Source organism: Rhagoletis pomonella, unplaced genomic scaffold, assembly GCF_013731165.1.
Source record: "Rhagoletis pomonella isolate Grant_MI unplaced genomic scaffold, Rhpom_1.0 Rhpom_scaffold_00013, whole genome shotgun sequence".
NCBI classification, from domain to species: Eukaryota; Metazoa; Arthropoda; class Insecta; order Diptera; family Tephritidae; genus Rhagoletis; species Rhagoletis pomonella.
The window spans coordinates 23,490,872-23,513,544 of record NW_023458567.1 but is presented as its reverse complement, the minus strand read 5'-3'; the positions used below and the strand labels follow the sequence as shown (position 1 = coordinate 23,513,544).

Sequence of the window (22,673 nt, the reverse complement as noted above, 5' to 3'; positions counted from 1 at the left end):
GAAGTACACCCAGTTGAGCAACCATCTCTATTCGCAGGTATTCAATGTTATTAGAGATCTAATATGATTTCCTTTTAAGTAGCTGGAATGAGACTGTCAGGCAGGTTCTGTACTGCAACTCACTTCCGAGTGAATTTCAATCAAATTCGCTTTGAATTGAAATTGGAGGCGAAATAAATGGCAGAACCTGTCTGTGTATGAGAAGTGAGTATTAAATAAGAGGTTTGGGTGATCAGGAACTTTTTGTTGGTGCGCCAAGGCGTGCCTTTTAATTTCGGAAGCAACAGGTGGGGTTTTAAGGTCACGGTTTATTTGGTTGTTTTTGACATAGAGCAGAGCGTTCACAATCATTCTAGGAGTTTTTGATTGGAATCTTTGGAGTATTTCTATATTGGAAATTGCTGCAGAGTCCCTTAATTGTATTCCGTATGTCCATACTGGTTTTAAAACAAATGAATAGAGCAAGAGCTTACTCTCGACTGAGGCTTGACACTTCGGGTTCAGTAACCAGTGTAAATTTCTGAGCTTCATTCCCAGTGCTTTGCGTTTAGGGAAAATGTGAGTTTTCCACGTAAGCTTGCTGTCGAGGGGCATGCCTAAGTATTTTGTCGCATCACGCTGTGGTGTATCCACGATATTGAGTTTTACGGGCGAGCAGGTTTTACGTTTAAGGGAGAACGTAACCTGGACAGACTTTGTCTCATTTGGCTTAATTCGCTAATCCTTCAGCCATTGTGTTATGTATTTTGTTTAGGCCATTTTGGAGTTTAAGCGAAACGAGTTGTGGAAGGGCGTCCATTGCGAGAATTGCAGTTTCGTCTGCTGGTAAATCATATGTGTATAGCAGGTAAAGAATGGGACCCATCACACTGCCTTGGGGTACACGAGCTGAACTTTCGTAGAGTTCAGACTGCTCCTCGCCTTGCTTAACAAAGAAAAATCGATTCTTGAGATAGGACTCGATAAAGATAAAACAGTTTATCGGGAGGGACTCTTTATTTTGTAAAGTAAGCCATCATCCCATATTCGGTCGAAAGCTTGAGATATATCAAGGAATGCAACTGTACAATACGTTTTCCGTTGGAATGTAGTGTGAATGCAGTTTACAAGCCTGTGAACTTGTTATATTGTGCTGTGTTTTTTCCTGAAACCGAATTGGTGATCAGGGATAATCTTTCTTTGTTCTATTACTGGCATCAATCTTTTGAGAAAAAGAGTCTACAAAATTTTAGGGGCGATGGGTAGCAAACTGATTGGATCATATAAACTTTGTCTGCACTTTTTCCTGGTTTAGAAATCATTTTTACCTGGGAAACATTCCATTGAGGTGGAACGAAACCAGATGAGAGAATTGCGTTATAAATATAAGTCAGGAAATTGATTTATTTTCCCTGGAGCTGTTTTAATATTGCTCCAGCGATTAGATCGTAACCGGGAGCCTTCTTGGCCTTGAGTTTTTTAATCGCTTCCTTAACCTCAGATTTTGAGAATTTTGTTATGGGTGTGTTCATTTGGTAGGGTTGTTCGAGAGTCTGTATTACTTTTTGTGCAGTATTGGGAGGGTTCAATTTCATGCGGAGTAAACACATTTTTTAAGTGGCGTGCAAATGTGCTTGCTCTTTTGAGATCGCTTTTTTTGCAAAAGTTCTTTGAGCTCTCTCGTTAGCGTATTAGTCTCAATGTTGCCATTTTGGTGCTTTCGGAGCTAGATTTAGCTCTTTATTTTTCTATTTAGCTCCGAAAATTGGGTTTTAGCTCCTAGCTCTTTTTTAGCTCTTTTCAAATTTATCTAGCTATTTTTTAGCTCCAGAAAGTTTTAGTTGTGTTTGGTACATATAAGCCAAAACTTAAGCGTTGATAAAATGGAAAATTTCGAGATGCAGTGTATCCACCATATACTCTAGGATCTAGGTTAAAGAATTCAAAAATTAATTAAAAGAAAATCCTTTTTCTGATAGCGTGGATTTTGTTTTACCTTACTAATTTTACCTTTAAGGAGAGCTGGAAGTAAAACTTTTCAGAAAAACTTTGCGAAAAAATTATTCAGTTCAAATATGAGTAGTCCACTTGGAAAGTGCGCAATGTGAAATTTTTTCGATTTTTAGTTTTTGGTGGGTAACGTACCAGTATTTAAAGTAGTTCCTTGTCCACTAACAACACAGTGCAAAATCTTTCTATATTCTGAAAAAAATTGCATCAAATGTTAACCACTCTTGCAAAAGTCGCTATAATGGCGCACTTACATGGTATGAAGCCATATGAACTGTTGATACGTTAAAATAGAGGGACTACATGTTCTAATGAGGAATTCAATGATATCGAGTGGGATGCATATAATAAACTTTTTCATATGAAAAGTTATGGGGAGATACTGTAAACATACTGTTGTGATACTGTTAAGCATATGAAATTATAGCAAGTTGAATTTTCATACATCTTCCCATAAAAAGTTTAACAGATGCAGAGATACCAAGGGGGGTTTTTCCCATTTTGATGCCTTTTTAATATAAAAACCCACCGAAAAGGAGGAAAGCGGCAACTCCGCCATTCACATACATGTCAAAAGTATGAATTTTAAAAATTATAAAACAATAAACAAACAATTTCAAAACAAAGAAATTCTTTGTACTAGAACTTTTTAAATTGAAGCCACTCACGTTTAGTGGACAATAAAAATACGAAGAACTATGATAACAAACCTACAACAAGACATTACAGAACATTTTAATGAGCTTTATATCACGTTTAAGTCAAAATAAGCCTATATTTTCCAAGCTGGCAAAGAAATGAAAATTTGTATTTTTTGTTGTTTACACAAAGACTTTCCAAATATACATATAAGTCAAAATTATAGAAGGCATGCATGATTCAATTATTAAAGGTTTTGTAAGTAGCTTTTTTCTAAAATTTGGCACTCCCACCCACAGGGATGGTTTTTGGAAGCAGAAGAAAAAGGGGAAGAATTCAATCACACTTCCTAAAATGGGAGCTAAATTCTATAAAAACGTGTGGATAATAGTGAATGGTGGTATTTTAAAACAAAAACGAATTTGATTTAATTATTTAATTTAAACAAGCTTATTTACATCGAATATAACCCCCTATTGTTATTAAAAATAAGTATTTCTATGTTTATACCAAACTTGCGTACGTCAGATGGCGCATAACTCGAGAATGGATGGTCCACTTTCAGCTTTTTTTTTTTGTTGTATTTGTTTGCCAGTTGATGGACATGAAGAAGCTATTTGTTTGCGGAAAATATGCAATATTTATTAAACAAAAAAACGGCAAATAAAAAAATTTGGAGCTTACGTTTCTTTCGCGGTTATGGCTCGATTGTTTCGAATTCTTTGATGTCGCACTTTTTATGTTCTGGGGAAAATATTCAACACTGGCTTGCACAGCCGCAGTTGGCGATTGGTGCCGGACGAACTCAGAGCACGCAGCTACTGAACGACTGAGATAGGGAACGTGATCTACATCGTCAAATGAGAAGTGGCGTAATGGGGCTTTCGCACGAGGCGATTTTTCAGGCAACTTTTGCGTTCAACTCCCGCCGGGTTGCACGAAAAAAAATTTGAATGACTAAAAATATCAAAATATAAAAAAATATTAAAATATTCGCCATAAAAAGGCGTTTGTATTGTTCAATTTTGCATTCTACTTTCAGCTAATCGCTTTCAATAAAGTTGGTCGCCAGCCAACATTCGCCTCGTGCGTACACCTTTTAAGTGTGCAATTACATCGCGCCATTGACTAAACCGAGCTGTCGTGTGACGATTGGGCCTATGGATGCGGTTTGGCAATGTTATATTGCGTCAAAATCTCATTCGGAGACACCAGGATTGTGTCGTGGAGTACAATACCTAAATACCTTCGTTGGCTCATTGAACGCTTTACTTTACAGCGACTTGGCAGAATCAAGAGGTCTCCACGAATATCGACAAATACATTTCGGCATTTAAGGGAATTTCGTCTCTTAACATTGAATTTCTGTAGTCCAACGATTCTCACCCATTTTGTCTTGTTGGCGCCAGCGAATGCAGAACAAACATTTCTTCAAATTTAAAAAGTAAAAATTTCACTACTAACAATTTAAAAATGTTCTTAAAACTTGCAAAGAAATTTGGAAAAGAAATATCACTGTTTTTGTTTTTAGGAGTAGGGTGGGAGTGTCATTGATAAAATTAGAGCGAGAGAAAGTTTTTCTTACAAAACCTTTCATTATTGAATCATGGAAGGCATGTATACTTCTCCCTTTCATTTTTTCATACAGTTTATGCTTCTTTCTGGCTTTTACAAAAATGCAGAGATACCGCACTTATTTCGGTACAATATGATCGTAATGTATTTTCAATTCGAAATTAAACAAAAACATCCCACGAAAATGTTTGCGATTTTAGAACCATTAGTGAATATTTGCAAACTACTGCAAATAATGCAGTGCCATATCTTACAAAGTTCAGAGTATTAACGAAACAAACAAGCATTTTATGGCTTCATGTTTCCTTCAAACCGCATTGCTATTTCTTCTAACTTTTCCTTTTGTTTAGCGCTGTAACCGCTTAAGTTATATCTTTTAATTTATACATGTGAACTATTTTCAATGAGCATTTTTTCATTTGCTCCAGAATTTTGGGGACATTTTCTTATAGTACCTCTCATTCTTTTTTATATTACATATATACACTCCGAAGTTCGGGATAGTATTTTGAATATACTAGCAATATATGTAAAAGTAGTGGCGGCTGCTGTAGAGCATTACGCAGAGCCTGAGTTCAAGCCCAGTTTTTTCTAATAGTGGTTGCCCCTCTGTTGGCAATGGCAAACCTTCGAGTGTATTTCTGTCATGGAAACAACTTCTCATTAAAATACAATTGCCGTTCGGAGTCGGCGTAAAACTGTCCTTTACTTTGTGTGACAAAATCGCGCACGCTGCATATCGAAGGAGAAGCTAGGCCAAACACTAACATATTGTTCAAGCGATATACATATTCGTCGTTTAAAGTACAAAAGCGCGTATCGTGGTTCTGCAAAACCTCGGAACTGAAATTTGTGCCAAAAAAGATATTTGGTCATCGGAAGCTCCTGACATCAAGCCCTTAGCCATTTATAATAAAATATCGATATAATAAAATATCGACTTAGGCATAAGGAGAGAAGATTATTTAGTTTAAAAGAGAGAACCGTTTTTAAAATTTAGGCAACCTCCCATACGAGGTTTTGCATTTCCTTGATGCGCGGTTTTGTGCTTTAAACGAAGATATGTAGAAGTATTGCATACATATTTTGGTGCCTTTTTAAGTATAAAATCCACTGAGAAACGGAAGAAAACGGCATCCCTATGATTTCAACTTATGCCAAACGTTTCTTAAACAAGCAATTCTGAACAAAAAACTGTTATTCCACAAAGATGTTTAAATGGAAGCATTACAAATATGGAAAAGTAGCAATCCACAAGGCTTTATTGGCAGTAGGTCCTTTTTAAAGCACATTTAACAAAAAAATAAGCTTCTAGTTTCGAACCTAGCACAAAATAAAATTTTTTTATTTGTTGTTTACAAAAAAAATATTGTCTAGTATACAAGTCAAAATTGTTAAATATATATCGCTTTCATTCATTTCTTCATAGAGTTGGTGCTTCTTTTATAGGAAAATTCATACGGCTTATGAACAGATTCATACCATGTAAATGCACCATAATACTTATTTATACACTTTTAACAGTCTCCATCTTCGTATGAACTTAGAAAACTGCAAGAAAACGCTGTAGTTTCGGTGCTTAGTGGAAGAGGTAGTAAAAAAGAAGCAGGCCAATCTTCATGGAGGAGAAAACGCGAAAAGCTAAAAAAAGCTAGCTATGTAAAAATTACTGTAAATAATTTAAATATAAATACTGCAATTTTATTTTTTAATGTTATTAGGCGCTTATTTATCCAAATTTTCAGGTAATAAAAAAAATATACATTTTGGATGTTACTTGTTGTCGTAGACGTTTTTTTAATTTATAGCTTACTTTTATAAAATCACATAATGCTGTTTGCAAGTGGACTACTCATATCTGAAATTACAGACTTTAACAGTTTGTAAGGTATTTTTAGTTCACTGTTATAAGTGCCATAGCAACGAATTCGAAATATATGCACCTTATTTTTGAAAGATTTTTTCAGCACTGAAATTTATAAAATTCGTTGTTTTTTATTAAAATTGCCGAAAATGTAAAAACAACCTTGCGTCAATAAATGCTCAACCTTAACAAAAATATGTAAGTCGTCATTTTAGCTACTATTAGTATTATTTAGCTCTTTTTTCCGACCTTTTTAGCTCCAAACGAAATTTTTCTCTGGCAACTCTGATTAGATCTTGTTTTGTCTTCGGGATGTCTAGTCTGCTGCCACTGCCTTCTAGCCCGGTGTTTTTTTGGACAGTTTACCAGAGAACAGATTCTTGAACACCGCGATTTGTTTATAATGGGTGTTGTATCCAAACAGCATGTTGGATGCAGTTATTGAAGTGTTCAACAGTTGCAATAATATCTTCGCTAGATTTCAGTTTTGGAAGATATTCCAGTCAGCTCTGTTGTTGTGAAGGCAACATTGAGTAGTTGAGTCAACAAGATCATTGCTTAGAGTGACCATTACTAGACCATACTGGTCAAAGGATAATTCGAAACAGGAATTACATATTACATACATATTTCATTATCTGCAATACCTTTAAACACGCAAAAGTGTATTAAGTTTGGATTTTTTGTTAAGTCTGAATTTTGGCTAATACGTTGGTGAGCCTGAGAAGGCTGAGTTAAGATTTAATCTTGCCATAGCCGCAAAGAGTTGTCGGCCTTTAGGAGTGATGAGGCGAGATCCCCACCACGCAGCCTTTATAATTTGCTGGGTGATTTCCTTCATATACTCACTATTGACTTTTCTGCCACTTTTTACTTTTGTGAAAACCACGGTCAACTGCAACTGCAGCTTGCACCTTAATTTGGTATATATAGCTGAATTCTGTGGCTGATACAGATCGCCCTAACTGGCTTTCAGACATAATACCGAAGTATAAAGCAATAATAAACAAATTAGTGACAGAATTCCATGCTTAACGTTAAGAGTATGTACATACATATTGATGTATACTTTTTCTAGTAACAGTTTTTATTCATATTTTAATTACAGTCTTTGATTTTTAGTAATTTGATGTGGGATTCCATAAAATGAAAGGTATTTAGTGTGGGTTCCATTATCTTAAATGATTGGGAAACCCTGCACTAGAGGGCTACATACAGGGTTTCGAAAGGGCAATTAAAACATTTTCGATATACACTTAAGTTTTTTATGTGGTATATGCGTTTCTGGGAAAGCCGCATAAAAGAAGTTCTTTACTTTCATACAAAAATGGGGGATACGTTCAAAAGCCGCATAAATTCAGATACTCTATACAAAACATCCCAGAAAACCATATTAAAAAATACGCTACGAAAAACGAAGAATCCACATGCTGCAACCCTTGCGGAAACATGTGCAGCATTGCCAGCTATCAGTTGTTTTTCGAAGATAGCTGAATGAAGGAAAACAAAGTGGAAAGGAATTAAAAAACACCCATCATTGTTTAATTTTACATATTTTGAGGAAAATGATGGATTCTGATGCATTTGCAGTTATAGCAGCAGAGTATGAGAGCGCTATGGCAATTGATTCACAAAGGTATGCGGAGCTGTCGGGCATAGTAACCATGGGCGCATCCATGTCAGCTTCTGGTTGAATTGTTGAACCATAAGCCAGAACTCCTCCTATGCCTGAAGAACTGGTTCCCAATCCAGTTAGTGCAATAACAGCTTCTTCCAAGCCATTGAAAACATGCATTTTGTTAGGTCCACCACCTGTTGCGCTTGCTTCTGCCTTCGGCCGCGCTTAGGGATTATAACTCTTACTAAGTAGAATTCTCCTTTCTGTGTTGCCGGAGAAGAGGCACTTCCGCATGTATTTATTAAAAATTACAATTAAAAATTACAATTCCTTTAATCTGTTAATATAACGTTTTTCTATATACTCAACAGTTTTGCCGGTAAAAATAAATGTATGAAGAAAAAAAAAAATTATTTTTTCCTAATTTATTTTTACCGGCAAAACTGTTGATTATATAGAAAAACGTTATATGAACAGATTAAAGGAATTGTAATTTTAAATTTTTTTTAATTTGTTTGAGCAAAATCGGACTAGTGGTTCTCGAGTTATGTAAAAAAAAGACAAAAAGGTGACAATTTCCCCTATATGATAGTTACTAACTTCAAATCGATATATCTCGATTCCTAGCCGTGACCCAGCGAAACGCCGGGACACGTATAACTTCTTTTTTACCGATATAACTTTCCCCGGTAGTTTGAACCCTTCCCGATCACTGACCCCTACCATTAGTTCTGATCCAATACTTTTCGTGTAAAATCCTGTCAAAATGTCAAACAGCAAAATTACTCTCTGGAGTGAGAGTATAAAGTGAGTAACAACAAAAAGTACGGGAACAAGAAAGCATTTTTCCTGTAAAAGCATCAACCAGTAATCGCTTGACACTTTTCATGATTTTACCAGAAGAAAAAGTTCGGGTAAAATCTTGCAACTTCATTCTCTACACAACTCTCACTTACAGGATTTTGGAGGAATTTGGAGTACGTGGTCATTTTCCCTGTAACTTCTTGCAAGTTCGTGTAAAAGCTCATGGAGTACTGGATCAGAGCTATTACTTTTTCCATGTTTATTATTCTCAAGAATTGACACATGTATTAACAGGGTTGCATCGCGATTAACTTCTTTTGAAAGCGTGATCGATCGACTCATTTCTTTTGTTGCATATAAACACCTGCATTTCTAGCGAGCTACACTGACACGAGTTAATTCGATACCAAGTTTGATGGTATATGATACCTAAACTTGACAGTAACTCACCCCAACTATTCTTATCTTCGGATTCTTTAATAGAGAAAAGCTTATGTATTTATAAGATAAAATACGTACATACATATGAGTAGTCCACTTGCAAAGTGCGCTATGTAAATTTTTTTCGATTTTTAGTTTGGTGGTTAACATACCAGTATTTAAAGTAGTTTCATGTCCACTAACAATACATGTTAGTCTCTTTTCCCTTTCCTCCTATCATGAATAAAAATTCCCTGAAGATTTTTTATATTAAATGGCGGAGTTGAGCTCTCAAAAAAGTGTCAAACAGCTTTTTCGAAGTACGAATTTACTCCTCCCAAGTTTTCGGGGAAAATGCTACTCCTGGGAATTAGTTATTGGGGGATTTATTTCTCGGGAGAAACAAATTTCCGGAGAACAAACTCCCCGGGAGTATTAAGAATTGGCCCGTATATATTCTGGCAAAAATAGCATCAAATGTTAGCTACTCTAGCAAAAGTCGCTATAATACTTACTGTATGTATATATACACTTTCAAAAGTCGCTATAATAACGGGTGATTTTTTTGAGGTTAGGATTTTCATGCATTAGTATTTGACAGATCACGTGGGATTTCAGACATGGTGTCAAAGAGAAAGATGCTCAGTATGCTTTGAAATTTCATCATGAATAGACTTACTAACGAGCAACGCTTGCAAATCATTGAATTTTATTACCAAAATCAGTGTTCGGTTCGAAATGTGTTTCGCGCGTGTGTTTGTTCAGCGATGAGGCTCATTTCTGGTTGAATGGCTTCGTAAATAAGCAAAATTGCCGCATTTGGAGTGAAGAGCAACCAGAAGCCGTTCAAGAACTGCCCATGCATCCCGAAAAATGCACTGTTTGGTGTGGTTTGTACGCTGGTGGAATCATTGGACCGTATTTTTTCAAAGATGCTGTTGGACGCAACGTTACGGTGAATGGCGATCGCTATCGTTCGATGCTAACAAACTTTTTGTTGCCAAAAATGGAAGAACTGAACTTGGTTGACATGTGGTTTCAACAAGATGGCGCTACATGCCACACAGCTCGCGATTCTATGGCCATTTTGAGGGAAAACTTCGGAGAACAATTCATCTCAAGAAATGGACCGGTAAGTTGGCCACCAAGATCATGCGATTTGACGCCTTTAGACTATTTTTTGTGGGGCTACGTCAAGTCTAAAGTCTACAGAAATAAGCCAGCAACTATTCCAGCTTTGGAAGACAACATTTCCGAAGAAATTCGGGCTATTCCGGCCGAAATGCTCGAAAAAGTTGCCCAAAATTGGACTTTCCGAATGGACCACCTAAGACGCAGCCGCGGTCAACATTTAAATGAAATTATCTTCAAAAAGTAAATGTCATGGACCAATCTAACGTTTCAAATAAAGAACCGATGAGATTTTGCAAATTTTATGCGTTTTTTTTAAAAAAAAAGTTATCAAGCTCTTAAAAAATCACCCGTTATTTATTGTACGTATTTATACAAGTTCAAAAGTCTCCGTCTTCTGATAAACTTAGAAAACTACAAGAAAACGTGGTAGTTTCGGTGCCTAGTGGAAGACGTCTTAAAAAAGAAGCAGTCTAACCTTCATTGAAAAGAGAACGCGAAAAGCTTAAAAACTTACTGTTTCAAAACTCGCTATATTTAATTTCTATATACAAAATTTGCAAAAACTACCACACTGCGATTCTAATGTTATTAGGCTCTTATTTAATTTAATGTTATTAGGCTCTTATTTATCCAAATTTTCAGATAATAAAAAGAAATATACAATTTGGATGGATCATTGAATCATGAAATATATACATATATATATATTTTTTTAAGTCGGGTTTTTTTGTTGCTAAAAATTACTTGTTTGCTTAAAAATTCTGTGTTCGTATGGAACAGTAGCTTATGTCGAAAGGCTGGCTTTAGTATAATGCGGCATTTGCAGCATACGAATGCGAATGCGAACTGGCGCCAAGCCGTTGAAGAACTTTTGGCAAATCAATATCGAAGAAATAGTTCCGATACTAGCAAGTCAATATTCTTATTAAGTCTCATCAAAAAAATCATTCTCGTTTAGAGAATAAAGGGAATGCAGCATTATACTAAAGCCAGCTTCCCGACATAAGCTACTATTCCATACGAACACAGAATTACTTGTTTCAATAAAGCTCAAAGTATACATTTTTTGTGTTTTTGTCACCCTTTTTCCTTGCTGTTTTGCTGTTTTTCCTACTAATTACACAGATTTTTATATAGTTCAGTGGTTTAAGGGAACAATGATAGAAATATTAGCTCTGGGCGTACTCTGTATTGCGATTCGAAAAGCAAACAATTCGGAATCGAAAACTTGGCACTATAAATTTGTATTAGTCCGTTGTTTAAGCGAAAAAAATAGATTTTTAGCGATGCAAAATACGCTGGAATCGCAGTTTTATGACCCATTTATGTTTGGCGGCTGGTGTCTAGTTGCTGGTCTAGTAGCCGTGGCTACCAATATGATATTTTGCATTATGTATAGCTATGGTGACCATCCGTCCTTTATTATACGGGGCAGTGCTCTTTTTTCGTCAATAGTCCTGGTAGTTTATTTATTTCATACGGGACGCCAAATGTTCTGTATTTCTTTTAATGACCCGCATTTTTGCCGTATTCCGTATGTATTTTGGCGCATTAACAGCTCATAAAAATGACATGCCTATGAACCAGTTTTTAAACCAGGACGCTTGTGATGAAGCGATGAGCACATATGTACGCTTAAAAAACTTTGTATGAATCGAAATTAAACGTTAATGAATGTTGTTAAAATTTCTAAGAGAAATTTAGCTTTTTGAAGGTTTAACATTCTGTAGAGCAAAGTATATTAAACTGGCAGCTGATTTTATTTCTTTCGAGAATTTCGTCTTTCATAACTTGGTTTATCTATGTATATGGATTCCAAAACCAACAACAAAATACACACAGCTTGCTATTTTTCGGGTACTATTACCGGTGCAATGTGTAGTGGTATGGAGGCAATTATACATTTTTTGAAGAGAAGATATTCATAAGGCGAAACTACACCAAAATATTATTGGTGATTGTATGAGGGCTTGTATCTTCAACGTGAGAAACTCCAAAAAAGAAGGCTACCAGGAAAATGTTTTAAATGTAAAGCAGTATGGAATGGTACGCATTGCAATTCAGCTCGTTCCGGATGCTATTCATTGTGCTTGGTCGAAATCCGAGTCGAAAATAATGCATGAAATAAAACACGTATGTACTTCAAGAGCAGTCGGATATTTTCATCATGTTTCCCTGCCTAGGGGGGTAAAAATTCCGAGCACTAAGTACAAACTTATGGAAAAATATTCTACAAATTTGTGTTGTTGCAACCGAAAATTTATGTGCTGCGAAAAACTAAATTTGCGGTTTGTAAGTTTAAAAATCTAGAATCATAGGTTTTAAAATTTTTTTAGAATTTGTGGGAAAAATTGGCGACATTCGTATTCGGCTGCCATAAATATGGTCACCGCATGGTGCAATAATTACAGGTATTGTCTTCCCAGAGAGCGCATATTCCGATCTGCCTTATTTGAAAAACATCGTTGATGCCCACAAGGTTTACTGCTAGAGAAAAGGGATATTTCCATACCCCATACACCATATATCTACACGTATTTTTTTGAACAAACCTTCTTGCAGAGGACTTATTTAATTTGCAAAAGCCAAAAAATAAACCATTTGTTAGTAAATAAATTAAAAAATTGTATAGCTCACTTAATTTCAAACGCTTTTGCTTTTGTTTTGAAAAATTATAAAAATGAAATTGAGCGAAAACAAAAATCGAAGCCAAATAAAATTAAAAGAATCAACGTTGAACTGCGTCAAAATGGAAATAAAGGAGCACGAATTTTGATGTGAAGCAAAACTCTCTGGAAAGACAATACCTGTAATTATTGTACCATGTGGGCACCGTATGTATAGCGATTAATTTCAGTATACGAAAAACTCAGACAACATCCGAATTTACTTTTTCGATATGTACATTTCGAGGTAATTGGCAACTTTGCTCCAATGTGTTTAACAATTTATGGGCGTGTGTGATTCAGTAACAAAGTTCTATGGGGAAAGCTGGTGAATAATATTTTTATTATTGTGAGACAGTTTTGCCAATCTGCTGTGTAAAATTAAATCTTTTTTGACAGCAGTAAATTTTTGATAACAGCAGATTTTTTCGGGATAAAATATAACGAATTAGAGTGAAATTAATATTTTAAGAAAACATGTACCAACATTGATTACAATTCATCAATTTAAGCTTTTAGTTAACGAAAAATTATACACATCAACCATAATTCAATAACACAAGGTTATGTCATTTGTGACAGCTAAAATTTGACACTCCTTTATCTAGATTTGTATTTTGGAAGTAGGAGAAAGGGGAAGAATGTGATCTCCTTTTGCGAAAACGGTAGTAGAAAGGTACTAAGAAAGTATACAATTAGAAGTAAAATGTGTATTTTTAATTATATGTGAATTTGCAATATATTTGGTGTTTTAATGAAAATACTAAGCAATACGTAAAAAAATAGATTTTTAATTTAAGTTATTCGTCATTTCCTGGAACAAATCTAGAATACCGACCGTTCAGCTATGCAAAAACAAAAAATGCAGATCAATAAAACTTTTTACGCTCATTTCAACCATGTCGTAATTATTTAGCGCAAGTAAAATATTAAGACGTTTTAGAAGGTTACAATTAAATTTTTTGATTTTTTTATAAGCTTTTATTTAACTTGGTCATCCCGCGCAAATCGTTTTTAAACTAACTTCCCGACAAGTTAGAGACTTGAAATTTTCAGCATAGTTCCAATCATGATGACAATGCAATTTAAAATATAAATGAATTCCCTATATGGTCCAGGGGTCTTGATTCAAAGTCGGTCAAAAATTAGTAAAATGTATGGCTAACAGAGCGTAATTTGCCAAAGAACGTAAAACCAGAGCAAAGCTATTTATGGCAAATTCTAGATATCAACCTAGTCTAGATATGAACCTCGTTGTAGGCATCATATCAAGGAGATACAATTAGAACACTCGAGAAGTTTCCCCGCCAGAAGAACTTTAATATTGCGCCTAAATATATGCCATGCTACAGCGGAAGTGGACGACACGCCATTTCTTTAAGGCCCTGTCTCCACAGGAAAACACTGATGTCGTGATAACCATGTCACAAAATATATTTCCAATGGAGACCGCCTATTTCTTATGTGCTGCAATATATGTCAGCGCTTATTGCTTGACATCTATTGCAGGCAATTCGATAGTTTGACAGCCATATTTTCATTTGAAAGAAAGCGTGCTGGTGGTAACATCGATGAAATTTTGATATTAAATCAAAATAAAAATCTGTTCCGTATTGGATAATTTATGATTACGTTTTAGGAAATTATTTAGCTAGTTTTTTAAAGATTTAAATGTTTTTAAACACCGAAATTGAGAGAATGTTGTCTGGTGGCGTCATGCGGCAAATGCTTATTTCAAGACATCAAAGTGCCCACACACAAAAACTTGCAATCACATTGCTCGTCAAAATGACAGTTGGTAGGCCATCGCTGTTCGCCTGTGGAGTTCTGCAGTAAATGAAATTAACTGCTGCTATATGTATGTATGTACATATGTATGTTTATACAAAACGTAAGCAAACAACATTTTGCTTGCATAGTCTTCTGTTCTCTTTCATTGCAAGTTGAATTATTTTAATATCTATTGCAAAATATTGTACATAAAATAAAATAAAACTATTTAATATACAACGCTTTTATAAATGGACTAAAAATTAGAAAATAAAGCTTTTATTTAACAAAAAATAACATATGTTCGTTTTTTAGTGGTTTTGGTATAAATATATAAAAAACAATTTCAATTATGTATATCAGCTGAGAGATTGATTATCTCTATGGTGACGTTATTAGTTTTTTAATCAGTTATGTGGTTCATAAGATATTAATATTTAAAAAAACTAATGTAAAAAAAATATTTTTTAAAAATAAGCTTTTATTTAACATGTTTAATTAAAGGAATAAAATAAAGTAGTGAAACAAAAGATTTTTTAGCAAGAAAATTTTGTCAAAACTGCACTAAAATGAATAAAATAAAATAAGTTAAGGTCTCGTTAAAGTTACTAAAAGCCATTTAGTGAAAGGAGTTATTCAAACTCTAATGAAAATTACTAACAATTTGTACTAATTTACTTCGTTTTTAAAAAAGCTTGTCGGCGAATTCAGCGTACATGCATAATTGGTTAGGTATGTATGTATATGTATGTATGCAGATATTTAAATGTCGGTTTGCTATTCGCGCGAAGTAGTAGTATCGAAATAACGATTTGAGTAAACTCATTTAAGTAGGTATCGATACTTTGATGGTATCGGAACGTCCCTACCTCCTACTTGTCAAAAATTTCCTCGTCACGAACTTTGCTACACACACGCTCTATGTAAACAAATTTCAAAATCGTGATAAGCGGGAAACAGAAAATTGCGCTACTAGACTCAGTAGCCGACAGTCAGTAGCCAGTTCCCATACTTAACGCGAATTTTAGTACATATGTATATGGTTTCCCATCGGCTATACGTCGCCTTACAAAATAGCGCCATACGCTATATGAACTGTTAAAAACAGTTCACTCACTTTACCCGGTTCATTGCTAAAATCTGTCAAAAAATGGAGATTTTTGGAGATGCTTTTTTAAGATAGAACCGCGAAAGTCGCTAAAAATTACCAAAATTCACATCGCATTTTTCGGTGATGGAGTTTTAGCGGTAAATCGGAGTCCGGCTACTGCACTTTTTTAAAATATTAATAAACATATTAAATAAACACTGAAACTTTTCAAAATGTTGCCTAGCACTTTTTTGTTTATTTTCTTGTTTTTATTAGAAACAACTTTTTCATGATGTTTGATTTTTAACCGACTTCACAAAAAGGAGAAAGGTTATCAATTCGTCGGAATAATTTTTTTTTTATGTATGTTACCGCATAACTTTGGACCACGTTAATCGATTTCTATATTTCTGTTTTTAAAGGAAAGGTGTTATCTCACAGGTAGTCTCATATTAATTTGGATCATGAAGACATTAACGATAATCTTAAATTTTTATATGAGAATTGAAGTCGGTTTTGTTTTTTGAATAAAAATTACCTGTTAATTTTTATTGTTGGCGTAAATTAATATGTTGGTTGATGCTTTCTTTATCACAACAGTAGAGGATTGCTGCATGCATTTTATCAACTTACTTTTTTTCTATGCTGTCTCCATAATTTTATAAGGATCACCGGGTGTTTTAAGGATCTTTAAAAGATTCTTGCCATTAAAAGGATTACCCTTTTGGGTTCCAATTAATAATTAAAATAATAGCCCAATTCTGTATCGGTGACAAACTCTTTTTTACTGACAGATTTAAACTTTTTCATATATTTTTCCGTATAAAAAACTGTGACAAGAATATGTCACTGATACAGAATAGAGCCGTAAAACAAATGAAATTCAGAAAAAACGTCAACAATATTCTATCTAGTTACAGCGAACTGTTTACGAGTGATGTCCCCGCGGGAAACAATTAAAAGATAATTTATGCCCTGACCTAAAGGTTTGTACATAGACAGAGCACTTAGAATTGCCAGATGATCATGAAATTTGCTGATTTTTGTAGCCCACGTATTATACCGAATAAGCCCCTGTTAAAAAGCATGTTTGAACAAGAAGTCGGGTTTTATTTTATTTAAGTTAATGATTTGAAGTTACATTAATAAACTTATTTCAATAGAAACACAGTTTTACTTATCCTAGTTATGTAGCACTTTCAGGGACAGTTGCAGATAATTTTGTACCGTGCGTCTTCATATGCCCACTAAGCCCTGCTCTTTGCGCAAAACGTTTTCCACAAAATTTGCATAAATATTTCTTTACGGCGTTGTGAATGAGCTGATGCTGTCGCAATTGATCAGGAGTTTTGAAGCCCTTCTTACACACTCTGCAAATTTCATCTCGTACATTCTTATGGACGGCCAAGTGATCGCGCAACCTTCTCCTTTCATAGAACGTTTTTGGGCAAAGTTTACATTTGTGAAGAGGTCGCTTTTCGTGGCGCCGGTGCATGTGCAATAAAAGGTGCGATGACGTCAAAGCCTTCTCGCCACAAATAGAACAAACATAGGGCCTTTCGCCTGTGTGTGTACGCATGTGGATTTTAATTTCTGTGGTTGTTGCGCACGGCTTGTTGCACACTTCACAATTGTACTGGTAGTCCTGTACGTGTCTTCTCAGATGAACCGTCAAATTATTACCCAACTGAAAACCATGGCCACAGATATTACATTTGAAGGGCAGCGAGCCATCATGTTGTGCCAAATGTACTTTGAGCTTACCTGACCCAGGAAGCAATTTTCCACATTTGGAGCATTCAAAGGGGGCAACGTCGACTTCGAGGAATGCTATATGATCGTAAAATGCGTAGGTGGGTTTATGAATGGAATTGGTTTTTTTGCATGCTATTTTCATTTTCTTTTCATTTGAGCAGATTTTTCGTAACAGTATAATTTCTTTTTTCAAATCCTGTTGTGACAGTTTCAGACCAGTTTTTGCGTTAAATCCATTAAAAACAGCGATTAAAGCTTCTTGGCGTCTATTTTTGAACCTATAAGCGATTTCCTCCTCATTCCAAAGGCAAGTATGTAATTTATATATTTCAGCCAAAGCTATGCATTGCGCCTCATCCAATATTGAACTATTTCGAGGACATTTGTTATTAGATTTGGATTTGCTCTGTAAAAAAAAAGTTATTTGCTTAATTAACAATTACATGCGTCTATTCAAGATAATTTTTAAAACTCTTGATTGATATTCTAGTTATGGTTATTTCCCACTTTACGCTATGTATGTATACATCTAAGTTTAAAAATATGTAATACAATCGTTGTTTCCTCATCGAACAAACATTCGTAATTTATGACAGGCAGGAAATCTTAATTATCGTAAAAATTCCAAGTTTTAATTTACATGAATTTTATTCGCTATGCAAAATTGCAATGCTTGCGAGAGAGCGCGTTGACATTTCTTTAGCAAATTGGAGGATTGTGGCACATGGTTGCATTTTTGTCAACAATACATTGAATAAACTCAAAAATGTACAATCCTTTTGCGATTTATATATAAAAGAAGTATGCAAATATTTGTCATTTAATTAATTTAGTTAATTCCATTTGATTTGAAATGTACTTCCCTAAAGAAGTTTTATTCGTAATCGGAACGCAGTCACAACCATTGTCGATGTAGGAAATCCGACAGTGACTACCACAAAGAAATTTAAGCATTTGTTGAAGAAAGTCAAAATAAGAAGAAACATACGTATAGGTCATGTTTTGTTTTCTACTTGAAAGTTTAAAAATTTCATAAAAATTTATTTGTATGAAATGCAACCATGCGCTCCAGCTGGCAGTGAAACTTGCAAATTTCTTCAAATTCCTGTTCGCGCAAAACTATGCTTCTCTCTTTAGTAGAGTAAGATAGTACTTATTCTCTGAATTTTATTGCTTGCTAATTCTTGCTGGCTTTATGTTTTTGCCGTGCGGAAAAGGATGTCTTTTAGTCTAAAAATAAGCTGAACAAAATTTTATTCGAATATGATAACTAAGTACTTGCGCGTTGCATTTCAAAATATAGAAAACCATATGCGTTGAGGGAAAAAGTTTTTAACAAAATAGTTGAAAATTGTGAATTGTATAGTCATTTGCTATGTAAAATAACTCACAGAACTGAATATGAGGCCAAAAATAAAAAAAGAATACGTTTTACAAATTTCCGAAATTATCGTTTTTTTTTTCAAATTGAGAAAGCCGCATTTTAAATTTTTTTCAAAAATATCCGGTTCTGGTTCTCACAACACAAAAAGCTCCCCGCCAGATTAAAGGTCTTGGAAATCCCAATGAACTTGCTATACAATGTTTTGCACTCAAATTATCAGTTTAAGGGTTATCTGCAAATTTACGGGTGAAATCGAACACAATTTTAAGTCGCATCGTTATTCTACTGTGAATTACACCTAAGAGCTGCAAATTTTTTGTTATTATTTTTAAGCTATATTAAAGCTTATTAAATTTCAAAGTATATGGATCCAAATCTTTTGCAAATCTATTTGAAAATAGAAAAGTTATAGCAAATTTAGTAAATGATAGGCAAAAAAGTTTATAAAATAACATAAACTGATATAGCAAAATAACATTTGATTTTTCAGATAAACACCCCTATTCTGCAACTCTTTCGTATTCGAATTTTGCTACGAATCGTAGAAATAGTATGCTGAAATCCGAATCGTATTTTCGAACTTTCGAAATTCATACCAATGGCATGCCTAAAAACGAACGAGTAAGAAATTGACAGCTTTTTTGTGTAATTTTGTACGAAAACAATTATGTGTCGGAAGCGAGGTAAAATATGGTGTGTTTGCAGGAACTTTTATTGGTGTTCTTTTAAACAGATAAATTTGCCTTTCGTATATACGTATTTTTTTTTATCCACTGCTTTATATGAACGAACAAAAAGGAATGTTTGGTGCCCCTCATCGATAAACTTGGGTCCGGTTCAGTGTTGCCAGAACTTTTTGGGCCACTAAATTGGCAAAAAAACGGCTAAAAACGGCTAAACTGTTTCACCTAAATTTCACATGTTTTATTTAAATAAATCATAAGTAGAAAGACTAGTTCTTGGAGAGAAGTTGCAAATTCAAGCTGGAAAAAATTTTGCCAGCAAGAATTTGCAATTAGGAAAAACATATGATTGTCGCACATGGTTGTATTTTTTGTCGACGATAATTTGAATATTCATTCGTCAAATTTAAAAATTTACAAACTTGAGCGAATTTAAAATGAAAAATTTAAGCAAATACTTGTTTACTTAATTTTTTTAGTTATTTCCAATGATTTGAAACGTACTCGGAATGCAATCTCGACCAGAGTTGATATAGGAAACGCGACAGTTAGTACGGCAAAGAAATTTAAACGTATGTCGAAGAAAGTTGGACTAGCAAGAAATATATATGTAGATCCTGTTTTTTTGCCCCTCTTAAGGAATTGTAAAATTCTATACAAATTTCTTATGTTTGAAATGCAACCGTGAACACTAGCGGGCAGGGAAACTTGCAAGTTCCTGCAAATTTGCGTTCGTACAGAAATTTGCAAGTTTCTCTACTTGAGACAAAATTTAGGAGCATTTTTTCTTACTAACTGATATTTTGAGTGATAATTTTCGCTGGATTTTCGACGAACAAACCTATTGTCTTGCTCATATATTCCCAGAGAGTTTTGCTTTGCATAGAAATTTGCGCTCTTTTACTTTAATTTTGCCGCATTTCAGTTTTGGTTCTTTTAGTTCAGGTTGGCCTTCGGTTAATGGAATATGGAATAATAAGTTCTCAGCAAAAAAAGTTAGTTTAAATAAATCTATATGTGTACATAGTGCTTGAAAATATCCTTTTTTCCCTTACCTTAAAACTTTAAGCGTGGGCAACAATGATGTTTTGTAATTAAGGCAGAATTGAATATGCGCTATCTATGAAGACAATACCTGTAACATTTATTCTTGGCACTATATCTAAACATAAACACCGAGTTACCGAGTACCAAGCTTCGGTGTGAAGACCCATAATATCTACGATGCATGTAACCTGCCTATGTATCGGTGTGTAGCAGGACAACGTCCGCCCGGGCTTGCTAGTTTATTTTATATATATATATATATATTTTTTTTTTTTAAACTTTTTTTTAATTTTTTTTATTCCAAATCCGAAACCGGAACGAAACCGAAACCGAAACAAATTTTGATGAACGAAACCAAAACCGAAACCGAAACACTTGGCAAAACCGAAACCGAAACCGGAACATTATTTTGAATTGGTTACATTCCTTGCTAAAAATGATCAAACAAAACCCGTTGTCAAATTAGTTTATTTTTTATCTATTAAAATAATTATACAGTAACTTCAAAGTCATTTTAAATTCTGAGGATTTCTCTCATATGAGAGGATAAAAAAGGACAAAAACACCAACGATGGAAAAAGCTTGAGGTCGCATGTAACTTTAGTAAAATAGTTTCTATTTTGGTGGAAAATATTTACAAGTATAAATTTATCCCGCAGAAACATCCAAACTATCACCCTTATTCTAGAACCCGAATTTTCATAATTCGTAATTCGTAGCTACGTTAGGAAAAACGTTTTTGTGTAACACTATTTTACACAAACAAAATACATTAGTTTTACACAAACAATGGGAAAAAATTACCGAACACCGAGTTACATTTTCCCAATGACAGAAAAAAAACATTCCGGACGAACAACTAATCAATAATAATCCGGATGTTCCGTAACAATAAGAAATAAGTATTCGTCCGGAAGTTCCGGATGATTAGGGACATCCATCTTATTATACTAGTATTATAGATTTTGAGACGAGAGACACTATTCCTCTGTTCGAAATTCGAAAAAAAATGTCAACTTCTCAATTTGAAAAATATATTGAATTTTTTATGATTTGCATGCAGCTGTGTATCCTTCACTAAATTTTATATCCCTCGAACAATAAGTGCATTTCAAGACCTTTAATTTGAGCCACGGTAGAAAGAAGCCTTTAGGCCGTCTAAGAGCCAAGTTATAACAATTTTAAACCAAACTTCGAAACTGCTGTGCTAGTTTTTACTCCGAACCTAGAAAAAAAATGCGTAAAATGTCGAATGAAATTTCAGAATCGTAACAATTTAGTTCTCAGACTTCTACCTTGGTTTAAATTAAATGTCTTAAATAGCACTAAAATTGTGTGAAGGACGCACAGCTGCATGCAAATCATAAAAAAAGCAATATATAATACATTTTTCAAATTGAGGGGTTGACATTTATTTATTTTTTTCGTTTTTTAAGCAGTGGAATCGTGTTTCTCGTCTCAAAATCTATAATATTAGTATAATAAAAAGTACAAAAAAATAATTTTTTTTAATATATCCGTTGGATTTTGCATGTTTTTTTCGAGAACAATACATGTGACTGAAAACCTATGATTTATAAAAATATAATTAATTTATAAACAATATATAATAAAATAAAATAAAATGTCTATCATACTTGGGCGTACAAAATTTTGGATTCTCATTCCTCCCATACGTTGCGATAACCTAATAAGCATGGATAAATTTCAATAACTATATATTTCGATGATTTGATAAGTTTCGGTAACTTTTATGACTGAATTTATTTCGATTCCTATCGAAAAATTTCAGTTCAGTTACCCTTATTGTTATGTATTTCTCATTGTCTCCATTTTAGTCTTTATCTTCACTTTTGCCTTCTTTTTTTTGTCATCGTTATCATTTATTTATCGTTATTTCAAAGTTTAATTTCAAATACGAAGTAAAACAAAATGCCAAAACAGCTCAAATTGAACAGGTTGCAACAACAATCATACACAAATACGGAAATTTGTAAACGACCATAAAAACTCTCCTCATCTACACAAAGTTACCTTTCCATTGGCCTTCTCGCTTTTGAAACCAGTTGCCTTTTTTTGTTATATTTTTTTAGAGCACATCGATTGTTTCTTTTTTTTTTTAAGCACTCGATCCGTCCTAGAGAGGAGAGTGATAGGTCACTGAATTCATTGGCCTTATGTCTTTGCTCTTTTAAGTTAGATGGGTGGGAGGTGCCACGCCCCCTTAATTTTTTT

The 22,673-nt window shown here is 34.2% G+C and overlaps 1 protein-coding gene across 1 annotated transcript in view; it reads right to left on the bottom strand.

The window, feature by feature from the left end:
* Positions 1-16,658: 16,658 nt before the first annotated feature.
* LOC118749005 (zinc finger protein 566-like) overlaps positions 16,659-22,673 on the bottom strand; it is a 51,341-nt gene continuing 45,326 nt past the window's right edge. Inside the window, exon 7 of the mRNA XM_036483788.1 lies at positions 16,659-17,730. Coding sequence (XP_036339681.1) covers positions 16,756-17,730 — 975 coding nt within the window. The 3' untranslated portion in view covers positions 16,659-16,755. The remainder of the gene's footprint in view (positions 17,731-22,673) is intronic.